Source organism: Triturus cristatus, chromosome 5_1 (genome assembly GCF_964204655.1).
Source record: "Triturus cristatus chromosome 5_1, aTriCri1.1, whole genome shotgun sequence".
Taxonomy (NCBI): Eukaryota; Metazoa; Chordata; class Amphibia; order Caudata; family Salamandridae; genus Triturus; species Triturus cristatus.
Window position 1 is genome coordinate 633919516 of NC_140587.1, and position 20367 is coordinate 633939882.

General features: G+C 45.2%; 1 protein-coding gene across 4 annotated transcripts in view; it reads right to left on the reverse strand.

Annotated features, from left to right (window-relative positions):
• Positions 1–20367, reverse strand: part of UBXN2B (UBX domain protein 2B) — a 247368-nt gene that overhangs the window by 132808 nt on the left and 94193 nt on the right. For all 4 annotated transcript variants that reach the window (XR_014961540.1, XM_085605571.1, XM_085605573.1 and 1 more), the window contains one exon: positions 2001–2110. Coding sequence is in view for 3 of the 4 variants with exons in the window: in XM_085605571.1 (XP_085461697.1) it covers positions 2001–2110 (110 nt within the window). In the remaining variant the exon portion in view is untranslated. The remainder of the gene's footprint in view (positions 1–2000; positions 2111–20367) is intronic.

Consider the following 20367-nt stretch of genomic DNA (forward strand, 5'->3'; position numbering starts at 1 on the left):
TTTCCAGACAGTGGCATATTTTGACCGATACTAGCGATAGGTATATGTATTTGTCATCTTTCCTTTTTCAGTAGAGGATACATTCCTAACAAGCACAATGTTGGGTCAAGCAGCCTTGATCAGTTAGTTGTTTGCTTTAATTTGCCACCCAGAAAATCCAATTGCACTGACGGGATCATATCATGTGGTACAAACTGGCCGAAGATCCATATCTGGGACTCTGTCAATTTGCACTTTGGGATATCAGCCCTATTGTTTTGGGAGTCAGATATGCCCCGTGTAGAAAATAAAATAGCTGAGCCATGAACCTGGCACCTCTTGATGAACTAAGCCAAGTAAAGCGGTGCATTTTTACAGTCTCTGTCAAGGATTTATAGGCCCAGATCCTACACCCACCTTGCTCTCAATTTAGTAAGCTTCCCATCCAGGTTTGCACGCAGGGCTCTATAGAGCAATGTGATGGCCTGTCCCCTCCACCCAATGTCAGTATTGTGTTTAAAGTATGATTTTAGTCAAGGTTCCCATCTCCTATGTATCCCCGTTACTATGCTCCTGTAAGAAAGGTTAGAGGCCCGGAGGGGCATTACTGCCTTCTATTATTTCTGCAAAGATACTTAACTTGATAGAGTCATAAAGGTCCCCCACGACAGTCAGACCCAGGCAGCACCGTTCAGTTATTTTGTGGCAGGTTCCTATTAAGAGGAATGCTGGCAGTGTAAATCAAGTGTAGTAAAGACTCGCGTCTGATGCTGCGGTAAGTACTGACAGGGCCTTTATTATATGTATCAAGGGGAGTCAACATGCCGTGCAAGATACTGTTCGGCCCTTTCCTCGGCCCGACCCATATTGCCTCTCCATGGGATCGATCAATGGTCACCTCGCTAGCCACTGAAGTTGGACTGCCATGTTAGGGTGTTCAAGATGTGGGACTTAAAGCCCCCTCTTGTGGCTGGTAATTTAAGTGACCTTAGGGTGACTCTGCGACAACCCTCATTTCCTACCAGTTATACCACCCAAAAAAATCTAGCTCTCCATAGATATTCAGGGGCAATATATATGTTAAGTTGGCATAATATTTGAACATTGAAATGCTGGAAGCTCCATAGAAGACAATGCAGTGGCTCAGGGGTTACAATGGCTGGTATATAAGCCTACTGATCCAACATTCTAATGTTTGTCTTTCCATTTCTCCCTGTTTCATTTAGAGCATTCTACTCTCAGTAGGTGGAATGTTCTAATAGTCTTTCTGCCTCAGGCTTTACCCATTTTTAAAAGCCCTCTTCCTTTCGGATCACACCTATAACACAAGTTCATGGCTTTTAAAAACCAGAATAGTCCTCGGCAGCGAGATATAAGGCTATAATAAAGAACTCTAGGTAGTACCTCAATTTTTGTTAGTGCGACCCTCACCATCGTGCCTAACGGTGATAAAACGTTGAAAAACTATAACCCACCCATGCACATCTTTAGGCAAGAACATCGTAAAGCAGCAGTACTCTCACCCCTACCCCAAAGCAAGGAGAATACATGGGCATTTTAGATGATCTGGCTCCCATATCTTTATTCATTTCAATCTGAACAGCAGTTGGAAAATGGCGCCCCTCCCCCCCCAAAAAAAAAATCTGATGAAAGTTTAAAAAAAGGAAGAGACGATAAACAGATAGTGACAGTGGACTTGCTCTAATGAAGAAGAGCTGGCACAAAGGTTCTAGTTTGTCTCAGACTGGTAACGCCTGTGGAGTACAGGTCACACCAGGTTACTTGCTAACGAACGCATGAGCCTATCGTTCTGCCTTTCACACAAGGTCTGACCCAACTACCATGCATGGAAGGGGCACGTCAGTTCACAGCATACCAAGCTGGGTACTCGTACATTAAACAATGGCACGCATGGCTACATAATCATTCAGGAACATGAGCAGGTAGTCCTCGTCTATTGGTGTACTCTGCTCCAACATTAGTCGCATGTGAGCAGCAGCAAAGTGTCCCACGGAGCTTACCCTCTTTTAACAGACTCCAGAAAATCTGCATTAGTTGGGTCTGCGTAGGATCTCAAATCTCCGTCGTCTAAACTGAACCCGTTTCTCCACAATTTAAGCAAAACTTGAGCCTATTGGGAAAAAGAACAGATAGGATGTAAAAGAAAAGAAAGAAAAGCATACATATGTTTAAAAAAATATATATATATATTGTGAATCATCTTTCTATTCGGTTGAATTGTTGACAGTTCGATTTGTAAAAGTGACTGCAGGTGCAAAGGGGTTCTTTTTTTTTTCATGAGATGGACTTAATTTTTATCATCGAACTTTGACCGCAACAAGAGAGAGAGAGGCAAAAAGGGGAAAGAAGAAGACTGGGAAAGAAACGAAAACAGAAAGGGTAGAATACACAAAAATGAAGATTGAGACATAGATGTGCGAAGGATAGAATAATGAAAGAAAGAGGCATGAGGTGGGAACAATACTAGACAGTCTTGGTATACACACCGCCAGCATACGGTCGATAAAGTTATGGGCCCCTGTAATTTCTGTTAATAACCGCATTGGTCAACTGCTTTCATATTAACTTCGGTAAGCGTGGAAGGCGTGCAATCGAGAAAGCAAGGTTATTCAACGCATGGCACGAAAAAGAATCCACATTTCACAAGGGCGCCGGCAAGGCAGTTTTCTGTTTGTTCTCACAAGTTTTGGACTTTCACTGGCGTGCCACAGAAACACGTTTCGGGACAGTGGTGACTGTTAACATTGGCTTTGAATTTGAACGGGAGTTACCAGTTCGGTGGCATTGAGACAACCTGCTGCCCTTGAAACGGACAATTAGCCTTGACTGCAATCAGCGACATGGCCCAAACAGATAAGATGAGCAAAGAAAATGTAGTGATCAGTTATGACGCAAGTGCTTTTGAAATCAGCAGGCTCTTCATTTCTCTCCATGAAGGATTGAAAAATGAAGAAACGCACTGGTTGGGCGGCTGGTAGCATGCGAAAAAAACAGTGTAAAGCATATTTTGAAGAAATAAGGAGTCCAAAGCAGAGATAATCATAATCGCGACTTCACAAAGATCTCCTCTATATATTAAAAAAAGACCAAAAAAAACACCTGCACCTAATCGTGGTAAGAAGCCCATTGCTCCAAAGATACTAGGAAAAGAGTTACAAGTGGGGGAAGGGCGGATGACGCCTTGAACTTGAGTTGTGCCTAAATTAAACTTGAATGAATATTTTTAGGCAGCTATTTACATATGGTCAAGATTGGTGTGAAAATGTTTCGCTAAATAGGTTTTTTGACTCGTGATTTTAATAAACATTATTGTGATTATGGACCTATCAAGTACCGCCCTTTAACTAAATTCAGTAAAGTGTCCTCTAGTAGCAGTATTTCAAGCAATAAACAGATAATGATAGCCTGCTCTAGCTAAAGTCAGGGGTAATATTATAACAAACCCAGATATTCAAATTCAACCAGCACAATAAAATCACACTAGGGTCACTAATCAGTTTCAGAGGCCTGAAATTATTAAGATGGCATGTTAGTTTATGGCGTGGCTTTCTAGAGCAAAAGACACACAATTGATGGACTGGCTGAAGAGGGGTGAAACCCCGAAATCGGTCCTAGGATGCTTGTTTCCAGTCCAGGGAGGACCTGGCTTGGAAGTTCGGGCTGGACTGTACCCACGAGGCACAGGGTTAAGACTGATTTGCATTTGGCTGGGTTCAAACTGGAACGGCATGGCGAGCAAAAAAAACGATGGATTTAGGCCCAGATCTCTGTACTGGGGTGAATGTATGACATTGTTCTGCATTCTGTCCATCAATTGTTCTTTTTTCATTTGCTATTATATAGCAAACACAAGGAGCTGATGGGCGGAGCACTGAAACTTTTCAGACACTCACCCCCAGACACAGATCTGGGTTTGAATCCATCACCATTCTTTAGCTCACTTCGCTTCCCCAGTTCAGGCCCATACATATGCAAATATGTCTTGACCATCTTCTTCATGGTAACAGTCCAGCCCAAACTGCCAAGCCAGGTCTTCCCTGGACTGGAAACAAGTATCCTGGGACCGGTTTCGGGGTAACACCCCTCATCAGCCAGGCTAGCTTGAATCCAGTGGCAAAGTGAGCAAGGGACCCACGTCTGGGCATAAACTGCCAACGTAGGGCAAACAAAGCAAACACAAGGAGATAATGGCCGGTGCACTGAAACATTTCAGACACTCTCCCCCAGTCACAGATCTGGGTTGAACCCATCATCATTCTTTAGCTCACTTCACCACCCCAGTTCAGACCCAGGCATATGCAAATCAGTCTTGAACCTCATCCTCATGGGAACAGTCCAGTGCCAGGATGTTTGTTTCCAGTCAAGGGAAGGCTTGGTTGGCAGTTTGGACTGGACTGTTCCCATAAGGAACTGGGTCTAGACTGATTTGCATATGACTGGGTCTGAACTGGGGTGGGGAAGTGAGCTAAAAAACAATGAAGGATTCAACTCAGATCTGGGACTGGGGTGAGTGCCTGAAAAGTTTCAGCACTCCGTCCATCATCTCATTGTGTTTGCCTTGATGCCATTATATGCAGAACTCTTCCCTGGTGGGACCCTCTTCTTGTTGCCAATTGGTCAGCTCAGGCAAGTCTCCAGTTCAGCCACCTCTTCCCCTGTAAGTTCTGGGGTGTCCCCCTCAGGTTCAGCCTCCCCCTGGACCATGGGAATTTTGGGATTGGATTTCGTGCACCCCCTACCTTCCTCTTCTTGGCAGACACCTGGCCACTGTCTCAGGCTCCAGGTCCTTCTGATTACCCTGGGCTGACATGGACCGTGTGGTCAGGCACATACACTCAGGTAATCCCAACATCTCTAAGTGGAAACTGTATTACACCTGTGTGTTCCAGGCTGTTCCCCAGAAGACAATCAACAGGGCATGGTTGGGCTCACAGCTACTCACAAGGAACCTGGGACCCCCCACCTCCCCATTCAAAGGGAACCTGAGCCACTTTATAGAAGCACCCACTGTTGTCTACTGCCACAACTTGGTGAAGTACATTAGGCTCTTCAGACACCAGGTGAAACCTGACAGTAGACACACTGGCTCCTGTGTCTCTCAGAGCCTCTACCCTCTGTCCATTGATGGTCACCCACTGCCTGTACTTCTTAGTGTTATCAGGCATTAGATTAACCTAGACCATCTCACTGTCCCCTAGTGGTACAAGGGTCATCTCAGCTGTGCCCCCACACCGTACTGGGGCCAACTTCTCCCCAAGCACTACACTGGCCATCACCGTGACTGCCAACTGGTGGGAGGCTGAGCCCGCTTGGGACACTTGGGGTCTCCGCTCATGTGGCCCTCCTGATCACAAACATAAACTGTCCTGGGACCCCTCTCTGCAGGTTTACCTGAAGAGAGCCATGGTTTCTTATCACCTGGGGGCAGGTATCTTTACCCTGGGAAAAAGATTGGGGACTTTTATAGAATGCCAGCTGTTTACCCTTCTCTCCCCTCTCTCTTCTGCTGGGAACCATACCCACACTTGGAGGAATCTCTTGTGTACAACTTCTTTTAGACCCTGGTGCTGAGCCAGTGGTCGACCTCCTTAGCAAGCTGCCTGGGGGCAGTAAGCTTGCTGTCAATCAAGTTCTGGTGCAGCTCTGGAAAACAGCGATTTGACAAGCGATCCCATGCAATTAAGTTGTAGAGCACATGATAGTCTGCTACCTCACCGCCCTTCACCCAACTATCCTGTGCTCTGCAGTAGGAATCTACATACTCAACCCAGGTTTGTGAACCAAGTTTAGAGCTCTCTCTAAACTTTACCCTGTAACTCTCTGGGGGAGACCATACCTCTTCCTTCATGGCAGGGTACCTCATCTGATCCTCTATTGCTAAGGCCAACAAGGTGTCCCTCCCCTCTTCAGTGAAGTGATTCGACAGACCTGCTCCTCAATGTCTCTCAGGGACCCTGTGCGCCCTTAAAACGATCTCATAACCCCTAAACCACTGGCCAATTTCATCCACCACAACATAATCTTTCACAACATCCTTGGGTGTATGCATCTTTACCTCTGAGTGCACTGAAGAAACACTGTCACCATCTGTGTTGGATTTGAACTTCAAATCCAGCTCTTTTAAATACATATCGTGATCCAAGACCATCTTTTTCTCTTAAATTCTGAGCCTGGCCAGCTGGAACTTCTCATGATGCTGCATTTTGGAGCCTTTCTATCTACATCTCATGCGTCCTGGACTCAAGTCTGTCCTCCAGCTCCTCTGGAGACAGACCTTTAGATGAGACACTGCTACCTGTCCTGGAGGGCACCTCCCCCCTCAGGCAGATTATGAACCATCAGTATGTCCTCATGAAACTTTTGCCCCTCAATCTCCCCAAAAGGATCCTCAGAGTGATCACTGACATTCCTGGCCGCTACCCAGGCCCTCAGGGCCTTTTGTAGCTCCTCCTTTCTGGTGAGGCCTTTGAACTGAACCTTGTGGCCACTGCAGAGTTGCTGCACATTGTAGGACTCCAACCTGTCCTCCCCAAAAATTAAATCTATAGGGGCAACTGCTGACTATCTAGACTTAGACATGCTTGTAGCAGAATGCTCAAAAAGTTTTCAAACTCAAGAAGGTAAAAAGAAAACTAGTATGTGGTTGCATAATTGTCTGCACTCTTGTAGTAGTGTACACCAATCACTGTAAAGTACAAACACAGGTCCTAGCCTCACCGCTGACCAACAAATTAGAAATGAGGGTGTAGTTGGCAGTGGCTTACACCATGTCCAAGTAGGGATCCTTATTCTAGTCCAGGTAAGGGAATTGCACACCCAAGATAACCACTGCTCACCCCCTTGTTAGCTTAGTGCAAGCAGTCAGGCTTATTTCAGAGGCAATGTGTAAAACCTTTGTACAAACACACACAGTAACACCGTGAAAACACTACAAAAGGACAACACACCAATTTTGAAAAATAACAAACATTTATCTGTATAAAACAAACCCAAAATGATAAAAATTCAATCTACGCAAGCAAGAATATCACTTTTAAAAGGTTCAAAATAGTTCAGTCCATAAGAAACCATGGATGTCTCACTTTGATCACAAAGTACCTGCGTCAAAATCAAGGACGAAAACAGGCACAGGGGAGATGAACGGCAGAAAAGCAAAGCGAGGCGTCATTTCCTTAATCCAAGGGGAGGTGATGCGCCGATTCCTTTACTGCAGCACAGGGGACGTGATGCATTGATTCTTACTGCAACGCAGGGGAGATAATGCAGCAATTCCTTACTGACAGGAGAGGTGAGGCATCGATTTCCGGACACGCGGCTTAGGTTCCTTACTGCTGTGCTATGTCTATTAAGAACTTGGCGCACATGTGCAATGCGTCGAAAATCCAGACGTACTGGGTCGATGTGGCGGCGGCGAAACAAGCGGTGCAACAATTTTCCAGCTACGTGGCAGGTGATGCATCGATTTCTTCAGCTGCACAGCAGGGCCTGCATCAGAATTGGAGCGGGGGGCCTAGGATGTCGGAGACACAGAGCTCAGGACGTGGGTTGCGGCGCTCTATCAGCCACACAGTGTCGATTATTCAGCCGCACTGTGATGATGCCTTGGTTTTTCAGCTGCACAGCGGTGCTGCGTCAGGAAAAACAGGCGCTGAAGGTCGATGCATGGAGTTTCTAAATCGTTTGCTGCAAAACCACCTCCAAGGGCCCAGAACTGGAGTAGGCACCACTTGGCAGGTCAGAACTCCCAGCAGAGAAGTTCAGGGGCTGCACCTGAAGTCTTTGCTGGCCCTGAGACTTCTTAACAGGAGGCAAGCACACACAAGCCCTTGGAGAACCTTGGCAAGCAGGATGTAGAAACCAAAGTCCAGTCCGTTCACTACCCAAAACAGAAGCAGCAGGCCAACACAGCAAAGCACTCAGTAAAGTAGTAGTCCCTCCTGACAGCTTCTCCAGCTCTTCTTCTTGGCAGAATGTCCTCTTAGTCTAGAAGGGTTCTGAAGTTATGGTGTCACAGCTGGTAAACATCGTTGTTAGATTTGGGGGTCTCTAGTTGACATAGGTAGGTACCTGTGACAAATGGGGACCCTTGTGTCTAGTCAGGGTAAGGGGCTACACTCCTAAAATAACCCTGCTCACCCCCTTGGTAGCTTGGCATGAGCAGACAGGCTTATCTAAGAGGCAGTGTGTAAAGCATTTGTGAACACATACAGTAATCAAGTGACAACACTACAGATGGACACCACACAAGTTTTATATAAAAAATAAGTATACTTTATATATACTTATCACAAGACCATAAACCTCAAAAATCCACAATACCGTACTTTAAAATGGTAGATTTAGCTTAGTTCTCTTAAGATGGTAAATGCGACACTCAGAGTTCAATGTACCTTAAGATGCTTAACGCAAGACAACGAAAGTGTTGCAAGGACGATGATGCGTTGAAGATCTGGTGCAAAGAAACAAAGATGGCGCTTTCTTCTTGATGCGACACGCTTCTGGTGATGTGGCGTCGTCTGCTGCGACGTCGACCCTCTTCTCCGGCGATGCGAGTTGTTTCCTCACGATGCGAGCCGCGACAGGCCCTGTGACACGCTTCCCAGTGATGCGGCAGCATCTGTTGCGATGTCGATCCTCTCCCCTGGCGATGCGAGTTGCTTCCACAACGATGCAAGCCACGACAGGCCCTGCGACACGCTTTCCGAAGATGTGGCGGCGTCTGATGCGATGTCAATCCTCTTCTCCGGCGATGCAAGGCACTTCGGTGGACCTGCGATGACTCAACGATTCTTCTGCGACACGCTTCCCGGTGATGCGGCGGCGTCTGATGCGACGTCGATCCTCTTCTCCGGCGATGCGAGGCGCTTCGTGTTCGTGAGTCGCGCTTCCAGCTCCTTGCGACACGCAGTCCCTCAGAAAGCCTCGCTAAACAGCAGGCACTTGCAAAGAACTCTGGGGAGCTGGTGGGTGAAGTCTGTTGTCCCTGAGACTTCAGCAAGAGGCAAGCTCTTTTCCAAGCCCTTGGAGATCCTTCCCAAGTTGAATAAAGTGCACACAAAGTCCTTTCTTTGGCAGTCAGGCAATCACTGCAGGCCAATCCCCCAAGCAGCACTTCAGCTTAGGGATAGTCTCTCCTCAGTTTCTTCTGGTTCCACTTCTCAGCAAAGGTTTCTTCTTGTTTCCCAAAGTGATCTAAAGTTCTTGGGTTTGGGTCCCAATATTTATACCCAGTTTCTCTTTGTTCTCTGAATGCAGAGAGGGCTTTGCCTAGTCCAAACCAGTTCTGGTCAGTCCTGGAGCACTTTGTTGACAAGACTCCTCCTTTCCTTTCAGAGTGCAGGGCAGAGACATCAGACGCCGCACAGGAGGTGGAGCCAGCATTGTGGAGGGAAGGCACAGCCCTATTCAGGTCCCATGTGCAACTCCTCCCACCCATCTAGATGCAGATCTCTCTCTATTTAGGCCTGTGCTGACTCACCCTGCCTCTGGAATTTCCCCAACCTCTCTCACTCAAACTTCAGATAAGGAATACACAGCCTAGCAGAGGCAGGTTTGGATGGTTAGACAAGAAAATACCTACTTTCTAAAAGTGGTATTTTCAAACACGGAATTTTAAAACCAACTTCACTAAAATATGTATTTTATCATTCTAAGTTCAGGCATACTAAACTCGAATTTCTACCACGTCCCCTGAGTCAGTTAGGACTATAAGATGTAATAATCAAACTGCCCATTCTGGCCTATGGGGAACAGGTAGCCTTGCAATAGTGAAAAACGAAAATGGCTGTAATTCACTATTAGAACATTCCACACACACCAGGGCATGTCCTACCTTATACTTACAATGCACCCTGCCCTTGGGCCTACCATAGGGGTGTCTGATATGAAGAAAAGGGAAGGTTTAGGGACTGGCAAGTGGGTGCACTTGCCCAGTCAGCATGGCAGTACCAGACTGCAACCAGGCTCTGCAATAGCAGGCCTTAGACACACTTTACAGGCTGTTTCTGTGGGTGGCACAACCAGTGCTGCAAGCCCACCAGCAGCATTTGGATTAACAAGCCCTGGGCACTCCTGGTGCACTGTACTAGGGTCTGACAGGTAAACCAAACCAGCCAATCATGGAATCACTAATACATACATCAATTTACAATAGGGAGCACTTGCACTGTGGCACTGGACAGCAGTGGCACAGTGCCCAAAGCATCCAACACCAGCAAAAACACATGAGGCAACAGCAACAAATGGAAGGGAGACCCACGTGAAGGTACCAGGTCTAACAATCGTTTACCCTGAAACCGGAACACCACATGCCATTATGACCACCTTGTTACAACGCATGCCATTACTCCGCAAGTCAGGACAACGACTTGCTCTAGGGGTCAGAAGGTGTTGGATTTAAAATCCAACACCTTCCTTACTGTTGCATAGACTGGAGTTAGAATAGTAAATTGTACTATTCCAACATCCAGCGCTCCCCCTAGAACAAGTTGGTGTTCCGACTTGTGGAGTAATGGCATGCGTTGTTACAACGCAGTCGTTGTAATGACCGCGCTGTGATGGCATGCTGAAAAAAAGCATGCGGGGTAACGAGGTATATTTGTCACAGCTCCAGTACTTATACCAGGTTCTGCCTTTGAAGTAGGCAAACTTCAAAGGAAATTCTCTGTAGTTCACAAGGCCCTGCCTTTCCCTGACCTGACTCCAGACACACTACAGCAGAATGGAAACAGTTTTGTATGATGACATGCACAGGCCAATCAGGTGTCAGTGACAACTACTCCCACCACTATAGCTCAGGAAGAGCCATCAGCCTGGTCATAAGCCATCAGGATATGCAGGGCACACCTCAGGTCCCTTTGTGTGACTATCTAGAGTGAATGCACAAACAGCTCAACTGTCAGTATAAACCAGATGTGGCTTCCACAGGCAGGCAGAGCCACAGAATGGTAAAGCAAGAAAAGGCTCACTTTCTAATAGGCACAGGATCAAGACTGATTTGCATATGGTTGGATCCAAACTGGGATGGCGTAGTGGGCAAAAGAACAATGGATTTAACCCTGGTCTCTTGAATGGGGTAGAATGTTTGAATCATTCAGCATTCCGTCCAAAATTTGTTGCAGTTACACTTTTCACCCTAAGTGGGATGGGTATGCCCAGACGTGGGTCCCTTGCTCACTGTGCCACTGGATTCAAGCTAGCCTGGCTGATGAAGGGTGATGCCCTGAAACCGGTCCCAGGATGCTTGTTAACCCTCTTCGCTACTTTATTATGAATCAAAACTGCCACTAGACAAAACTCCATCTCTCACCAGCAGGTACACTAATCACCAGAGTTATCTTAACATTGTTATTGTTGCCAAAAAATCCTATGGGATATTTCAAATCAGAGTGTCCCCGAGCTCGGCGCCGGTGCCACTCACTGGGCCCTAAAGCCAGCCCCGAAGGTCATCTCTGAAATGTATTGCATTCCATGAACATAATCTACTGTCACACAAACACACTGAAAATATGGAAAGGTCACCCCTAAGCCAAGCAAAAGCTTGACAGCTATGATTAGCAAACATCTCACTTTTGCCGTGTTCTAAAAATGTTTCTCTTCGTCTCTCCAGACCGTTAACAACCTCATTTATACTTTGCTGTGGTGTGGTAAAACATGAGGAAAGACTTTTTCCTCATATTTAAACCATTTCCTTACCAGCGCATAAATGGTGGAGGAATCTGCGTCTAAAACGCGTAGGACTGGAATGGAAGTTTGGGAAAAAGTGTGATAAAAATGTGGCTTAACATTCAGCTTTCTTATCGCATGTTTTCCTCCAACCCTCCATTTATGGATTCCTCTTTTTGTGACAGGAAGGTGTGGAGAGCAATTAAAAGACTGCCACGATTGAGTTGGTGGTTTGTGGGAGGTTTTGCTTTTACAAATATATTTTAATATACAGTGAAGGAACTTTTTGTTAAATACACTTTAATTAGTTTACCACTGCACACTGGACCAGCCAACCAGACTTTCAAAGATTAACGCCAGGCATAACATAGATATGCCCCAAAATTCGTTAAGGAAAATTGCTTTTCATTTCATTTTTATTATGAGCAATATGTTAATAATATTTGGGAACAATGCCCTACAAATATTCTGATAGACCCGACCAATCATCTATCCACTATCTATTTATTAAAATATAGACGCAAACAGAAGCAAGAGTCTGAAGATACGGGTTTCTTTATAGACGGTGCACATCAATGGTCCACTCCTGTGGAACTGTTATATCGGCGAACAGCTGCTGAAAATTGACTGCCAATGCGGCCAATATAAGTGAGGCTGTAAGTGTACGATCTTATCACGCCAAACATTCCATTGGGGAATGTGGGGAGCAGCACACACCACTGACACTGAAATTGTGTGCAAAGGGCCGCTTTTACTGAACTAGGTGCACATCACAAATATAAACCCTTGGCCGCTCATCTTACAAAACTAAAACCTCCCTATACAGTATGTTACCTATGTTACACTTCCACCACCCCTAAAAGTCACACCCCCCACCGCACAAAGCTTAAACCCGCATTTCCCAAAATATCTAGGGGGGGGGGCAGACCTCCCTATGGTTGGCTGCTCCAAGACCCCATTGTCAGCGCAGTTACCTCGCACACTTCAAATATCACGACTCGTTCATTGAAACTTGCTGAACCAGTTTAAAAGTCCATAGGAGGTGCTTTAACCAGTCTATGGTACATATTATCTATGGTACATATTATCAACCGTGAGCTACCAAGTGTGTTAGATTTCAAACACTGTAGCTTCTCATTAAATCTGAAAGCTGATTTACAGTTGGATGAATGATGTGAAAGCTGTGGTTGTCTCCCAGAAGCAACAGTCTTCCTTCAGCAAATCACTATGGATCTTCTAAACAACAGGAGAGTCTTCAAACACCTTATATATAGTTTTTGCTCAGGGGCGTGAACACAAAAATTCAGGGTTGACATGGATTACACGTCTCAGAATTGTAAAACTGTAAGTGCGCTTTACAGTTTGCAGATTACATGTTTTACTTCAAACGAAATTTCTTTTATTCCAAGAACGTCAGTGCCCTCTTGTGGTGCTAAAAAATGGAGAACTACTATCTTCCTCAGGAGTGGGTCACAAAAGTACCCATCTTATAGGTTCGGTATCTTTATTTGCAATGCATTGGTTGATTCTCCATTTAGATCTCAAAATAGTGACCAGCATTGGCAAAGTCAATAGGTGTAGCATTACTATTTTTGGCTTCTTCAATGTTTGTTTTGCAATATTTTTATGTTGAGGAAGCTGCTGGCCCTCGGCAGTTTAAAAAAGGTTTTGCTGGTCTAAAAAAAAACACACGTCATAGTCTCTGGTACTGAAGTGAACTACTTTGTAAGCATGTGTTCCTTGTGAAAAGGCAGAATTATCTCACTGAGTGAAGTCAGCGAAAGGCTGAAGTGGGCTGACCCATTGTTAACATGCTGTATGCTGGAGTAAGGGGAAGAAAATATGAATGGCACAATAACAGATCAATGGATAAAGAGGGCTGGTGGAAAAACCATAGTATATTATACATATCATTTTGGTAAAATCAAAAGGTCTTCGCTATCGCCACATCTCAATAAAGGGCTTAGGCTGTTTACTCCACTCTTGCTTAGTGTTGGAGTTTTCCTTAATTAGAAACATATGTGCTTAATTATACAAGTTATTTGCAATGTGTGAAACGGTTTTTATGGGCTAATGCTAACTAGGCCCCAACTCTCCCTCAGCTCCATTTTTTAAAGAAATGGCTGCTGTTTCATATTATTTATTGTGGTTATTCATTTTTTCATTGACACCACATGCAGCAAAATGTGCACTGTTTATTTTGTATAAAATTATGTTCTCGAAGACTCCAGTGGCAGACATCTTTACATATTTGAAGGTTCTCCCTGCAAGCACACTGCAGTGCATTCATTAAAGAGATCTTTTACTGCTCATGTAACTAGATTGTTCTGACATGTCAGGATGACATTAGGTCAGAATGGGCAAATCTGTATGCATGTGGTGGGAGAGGGTTAGGATATGACATTTTATAATGCTGACATGTGATCTGTTACCATTTCAATGCATTTGCAGACAACATATTGACATTGCAGTTTCTATCATTTTCTAGGCTGAAATTGGCTATATCAATGCCTGAGCCAAGCTGCTGCCTGAATAGGTGTGAAGAGGACTGGGGGTGAAACAATACAGCCATTCGGAGGGAGGAGATCTGCTTCCTGGAGAAGCCAGAGACGGGGGGCAGGGGAGATAAACTGCGCTTCAAAGGTAGAAAGAACAGATGTCACAGGACCCAGTCCAGCCCCCACTTCCTTGATCTCCAATCAGATGGGAGCCTCCCCCTAATTAGATTAGGAGAGTGGCTGGCAGGGGAGTGTAAGGGAAAGTTAAACACATTTTGATTTGAGAGAACTCCGCATTCTGGGTCTAAAATATGCCACACTATCCAAAAAGTGGTCATAGTAGAGATGGCAACTTGAACCCCATTGGTTGGGGTGCCCCCCGGCTTGCCAGACCAGAATGGAGAATAAATATGGGAGATCTGCAGGGGCCCTTCAGATAACTGCCTGAAACATCTGGAGACGGACTGTCTTGTTTGACCCTTGGACTCCATTAAAGAGGGCTAGCACTCCCAGCAACAGGTAGACAAGTGTTGGAAGAAGCCACCTGTTATATCCACTGAAAGGACTACTCCAGCTGACCAGCTTCACCTGGATTTTCCTGGACTAACCAGGTGCATTGTGGAAGATTGAATCCCAGACCCCAAAAAGGCAAATCCACAGCTTCTGAACCCTTGGATTGTGCTGTTGGACACTCTGAGCCTCAGGCAACCTTGCAGAAGAAGATCTGAAAGCTTGGTAATGTTTTGCTAAAGTTTGTTAAAAAAGCACCAGGAGAAGACTGGCGCAACGTCGAGAGTCAAGCCGCCATCGTCGACTCGAGAATTGGCTTGCTCGCGCTGGTTTGTCCTGCTGAAAGCTCCGGAGCTCCTCGTCCTCCACGTCAAGGGTAAATACCTCGAGAGAACCAGGAGGCATCAAGCAGGGGCGGGCCGCCGTCAATGAACCGAACATCAGACCAGAAAGGCCTGAGGACCCATTGTTAGTTGGTCTGAAATTTTGACTTTGTCCCGGTCTAGCGTGACCAGATAGCTGCAAGTGGAGCTTTAAGCTCTTTGGCACTAGAATGCACATATTTTAATTTAATCTTTAAAAATTTATATCTCCAGTTTCCTACATTGGATGTTTGTCATTTTGGTGTAATTTTAAAAATAAAAATATTCTCTATTTGTATAAACTGGTGTTGGATTTTTATTGTGTTGTGTCTTTTACTTATTTACTGTTTTGGTGATATTAAATGCTTTACAAACCTGTCTCCTAAGTTAAGCCTGGCAGCTTATCTGCCAAGCTACGAAGGGTTGAGCAAGTATTGATTTATTGAGACTCTACTAGACCTTATTAGTGATTGTGGTATTATTACTAGCTGAAGGTACCTACCTTCACCAACTAATAACCCACCTTCCTACATCTGGTGCACAGTGGTGGGATCTAGAACTTGTGTTTGATAACACCATTCAGTATTTAAGTGAGGCAATTAAAAATCCTCTAAATTGACCTAGTGCAAACATTGGTTTTGATTTTTAATTTGGACTAATAATAATAATTCTATTTTTTCTAAATTGTTCTAACCTCAATTTTCACCACAGACTTTGCATGGGACTTAAAACTAAGGGATACCATGGAGCTTGATCTGATCAGGCTAGCCTACCCACTCTCACAGTAGTAGAGCTTAGGGGCTTGTGTAAGGCTAGAGAATTACCAGCACCCTCTACTACCAGGAGGCCAGAGCTGATAAAGGCCCTTACAACTTGAACTGAGTCCCAGCTAGCAGATCAGGCATCTGATACAGAGGAGGCTCCAGAGATAGAAGAAGAGGGGGAGGAAGACTCCTTAGACTTCATAGATGAGGAAGCAGAATGCCTTTCCACACATGCAGTGACCAGGGCCCTGCCTAGAGCTAGTGGGCTTTTCTGTATAGTAGACCCACAATTCAGGATCTGCTTGACAAGCCAGGAAACAGACCTGTGGCATAAGACTCATGACATAGGCGATACCTGTTTATAAGTATGAATGTGGGAGATATTATTGAGTCCTGAGGAAGGTGATCCTATTCCATGTTTACCACCAAAACGCGACAACGTAATATTGAGACTAAATCTGATAAACGTCTGGATGCACTAGGAGATGATTATTTCAAGAACTAGGAATCCATGATATTGGTTTTAATTAATTGGTACAGTATAAAAACCATTTTTTTGTCTCGTCTTTTCTCCCATGTTTTATCTTCTTTTGATTTGCTAAAGTAAACTTACTCTTCTGTGTTTTTCCTTTTATAGTCTGTTATTTTTAAATGTGTTGTGCATTGGGGATTTTAAATTATGAGATGACACACTGAGTAGGGAATCATTTTGTAATAGTTTAGAGGATATATAATTTGTAAACATGATATATGGTTGATATATGTGATGTTAATGTTTGATAAACTTTATATTGTGCGGCACTGATTTTTGGTTAAACTTGGGGGACAACGAAGTGTGAAACTTGGGGGGACCACTAAGTGTGGAACTTTGAGAACGGTTGTGGATGACTGTTTGAATCAATGAACGTTCTATTGAGTCCCAAAGGGATATTTATTTGAATTCACAAGTCTTATTTGGTGCCCTGTTCTCTTTTATTGCAGGGGGGCTCTCTATTGACTGCAGCCATACATACAGTGACCAGGGCCCTGCCTAGAGCTAGCGGGGGGAGAGGATCCACCACAGGAGAAGCAGGACTGTCCCTCAGAGAGAGAGAACTTCAGGTCCAGTTAGATTACATAGCACTTGAGGAAGAGACGTTGGCCTTGGCCAAAAAGAACTGGGCACATGAGGAGAGGAGAACCACAGGAGGTGGTAGAAAGGAGGATCATGGCAGAGAAGAAGAGACAAAAGGTGTCTATGGGTGGTGTGTTGGACCCAAGACTGCCCAAGGGGATTCTCCCAAAGTATCAGGAGGGCGAGGACATTGATAAGTGGCTGACAGCTTTTGAGAGGGATCTTAAGAGGAGAAGGGCGAGCTCTCAGTATGGGGGTTCACTCCTGTGGGAGTTTATTTTAGTAGTACGGAGTGACAGGCTCTTGACATTAGATGGGGAACTAGCAAAGTCCTACCCCCACATGAAACAAAGCTTAGTCAAAAGGCTTGGTTTCGCCCCTGAGCAGAATAGGATGAAATTTAGAGACACCCAGAAAATCAGTGCCCAATCCTGGGTTATCTTTATAGACCTACCTGGGAAGGCACTAGAGGGCTGTATACAGGGTAACAAGGTAAGTACCTATGAGGGGCTATACAATTTGTTCATGAAGGAGCACATTATGGCTAATTACACCTCAGAGACGTTACACCAGTATCTAGTTGACTCTAAACTGTCTTGTCCCGGGGAACTGGGTGAGACAGCAGATGAGTGGGTTCCTACCAGGGTCACTAGGAGAACCAGGGAGGTGATCAGAAAAAAAGGAGGACAGGCCCCCTCCCAGGGGAAAGCCCTGGGTAACTCCGATAAAAAGAAAAAAAGAGTCCTCAAAAGGTCTCCCAAATACTGCACAAAGAGGGGGTTCTCTGAGCCATTCCATTTTCAAGGGGAACGGGTTTCCAGGAAATTTATTTGGCCATACCAAGGCCGGGAAGTGTTTTGACTGCTTGCAGCCAGAACACAAAAGGGGAGATTCAGTCTGCTCAAAGAAGCCCCTACTGGTGGACAGTCCCGGGGATTGCTAGTGTAGGTGTGGGGATGGAAGTTGGCCCAATGATGGGTAAGGGGTACAGAGAGGTGACCTACGTTTCTGTGGGTAGGATGGAAGTTGCAACCCTAGCTGTCTTACGTCGAAGCATTGAAAAGTACAGGCAGAAGCCTAGAATCAACAGGACTGGGGTAGAGGCTCTAAGAGACACAGGAGCCAGTGTTACCATTGTGGTGGACAAACTGCTTTCCCCAGAGCAGATCCTACCTGGTGCATTCCATCAGGTTAACTATGCAGACAGCAGAGCCAAGCTCAATATTATGGTAATTGTGAGCTTGGAATGGGGAGGTGAGACTGGGCCTAAGAAGATAGTTGTGCCGCCTGCTCTCCCAGCAGAGTGTCTACTGGGAAATTATCTTGAAGCTTCCGGTTGGTCGGGGTGGAAAGGCAGGTCCATGCTCAGATGCTGGAACTCCCTGAGTGGGTATGTGCTGTGACTGGGTCACAGACTGCACATCAGGGAAATACTGGAAACTTGGAACCTGGAACAATGGATCAAGCTTCCAGAAACAAGGGTCTCATGAGTCATCTCAAACAGCTCACGAGTTTCTGGAGGAATCAAACCCTGAGGGGGAGGATCTGGCCTCTAAGATAGGGACTCCACCACTGCAAGATCTGTTCGTCATGGCAGAATTGCAAGGAGATGGTGGACCCACCAAAGAGGAGCTGTGCCAGGGGCAAAAAGATTGTCCCACTCTTGAGGGCCTGAGGCAGACTGTCTCCAAACAAGAGATGGGTGATGTAAGTGGAGTTTATAGGGTCTACTGGGAGAATGGAGTCCTCTATACTGAGACCAGGGACCCCAAACCAGTGGCAATCAGGAGAGTGGTGGCCTCCAAGAAGTATAGAGATTAGGAGAAAATAAAGGATAAGTGGGCTGAGCGAGCAAAGAAAAAGAAAGAGAAGGAGGATTTAAAGGGGTAACTAGAGTGACTCTAGAATTGCACTTATCCTCAGACAGACATGCATGGAGGAGGGTATGTGTAAGTAACCCCCGGAAGTAACTCAGACCAATGTCTCATCTCCTGAGTTACTGCAGTCTGACTCCTGGGGGGCTGAAAGACTATGTGGGGCCCTGTGGTGTGGTTCGATGCCAGTAGGGGACGTTCCCACTTTCTTACTCACACAAACGTCTGTTGTGTCTAGAAGTGCTTTCTGCCTCTGTGGTAGGATGCTGTTTGGAGATAAACCCAATCTGCCCCCAGCAACACAGGAGTAAAAAGACAGTGAACCCTGCAGGTGGAGGAGTGGGCCTGGGGGGCACTTCCCCCTTTCATAAATCTATGGCCTCTAGTAGGTTGATACCTTCTCAGGGATTGTCCTAAGCAGGAATCCAATAGGGAGATGTATTTTCCAAAGGGACCTCCCTCTCCCACTCTAATTTGTGCTTGGGGAGGGGGTGTAGATCTGTGTCCCCAGCGCAGAAGTACAATGTATGCCGCCACAATACAAAAGCTCCAGATAATTTTAGCTTTGTGCTGTGCACGCAGATATTATCGAACCCAAGCAAAAAAGACTCAAGCTGCAAGACTTCCCTTGCAGACCAAGTTGGAGGGCGTGAAGAGGGAATCTCTCTGCTATAAGCACTAGATTGATTTCCTGCCTTAGTTACAAGGATGTGTTGTCTAAATCATCTAAATTAGAAAGGTAGTGAGCAGATGGTGGACATAGAGGTCGCTCCTCTGTATTTAGGTTAAAGGATTTCCTTGAAAAACAAATACATCTTAATAAGAATAAAGACATTTCCCATATCTTTTCAAACTCATAGCAGTTCAAGGTCAGCTGGGATTACAATCTAGACATACTAGAAGGATATGAACAAGCAGAGGGGGCATGCCATATCAGTAACTTCTATGCTTTTATTTTACATGTGGAAATATTTTTAGTTGGATGATATCAATTATAAGTGAAGAAGTTTGGCTCAAAATTCTGAAACAGAAAGATCTGCCTTTAAAATCAATTGATGCTGCAGTTTTGTTTTAAATCCTTGTAGACATCTAACTTGGGTAATCAGATGTGTAATATCCTCTGTTAACATTGTAAGCAGGCTTGTGTGTATCTTGATCTTCACATGCTGGCAATGAATACTGTTGCTATGTATTAAATAATGTTTTCAAAAAGGACAATGCAAGTGGGGAAGCATTTTAGAGCGTACAAGCAAATATGTCAGTTATATCCCCATCTAGTTCTAAAGCATATAGGTGCTAAAGACATGGCTTTTCTTACTAAGAACGAGAATATATCTGAACCTCTTGCGCATGAGCAGAGCACTGACTAGAACAAACCTTACCACCGATACAGGCAATCCAGTTGAAAGATCACTTGCATGCTGCTAATACTGATGTCTCTGCAGCTACAGATTTACAAAGAATAGCTACTAGGTGCCCTATCATGTATAGGATGGACTTTCCCTGTGTGCGCCCTGGCGCACCTTAAAACAGGTGCGCCAGGTGCAAACAGGGACAGTGTACTCTATTACATACAATGTG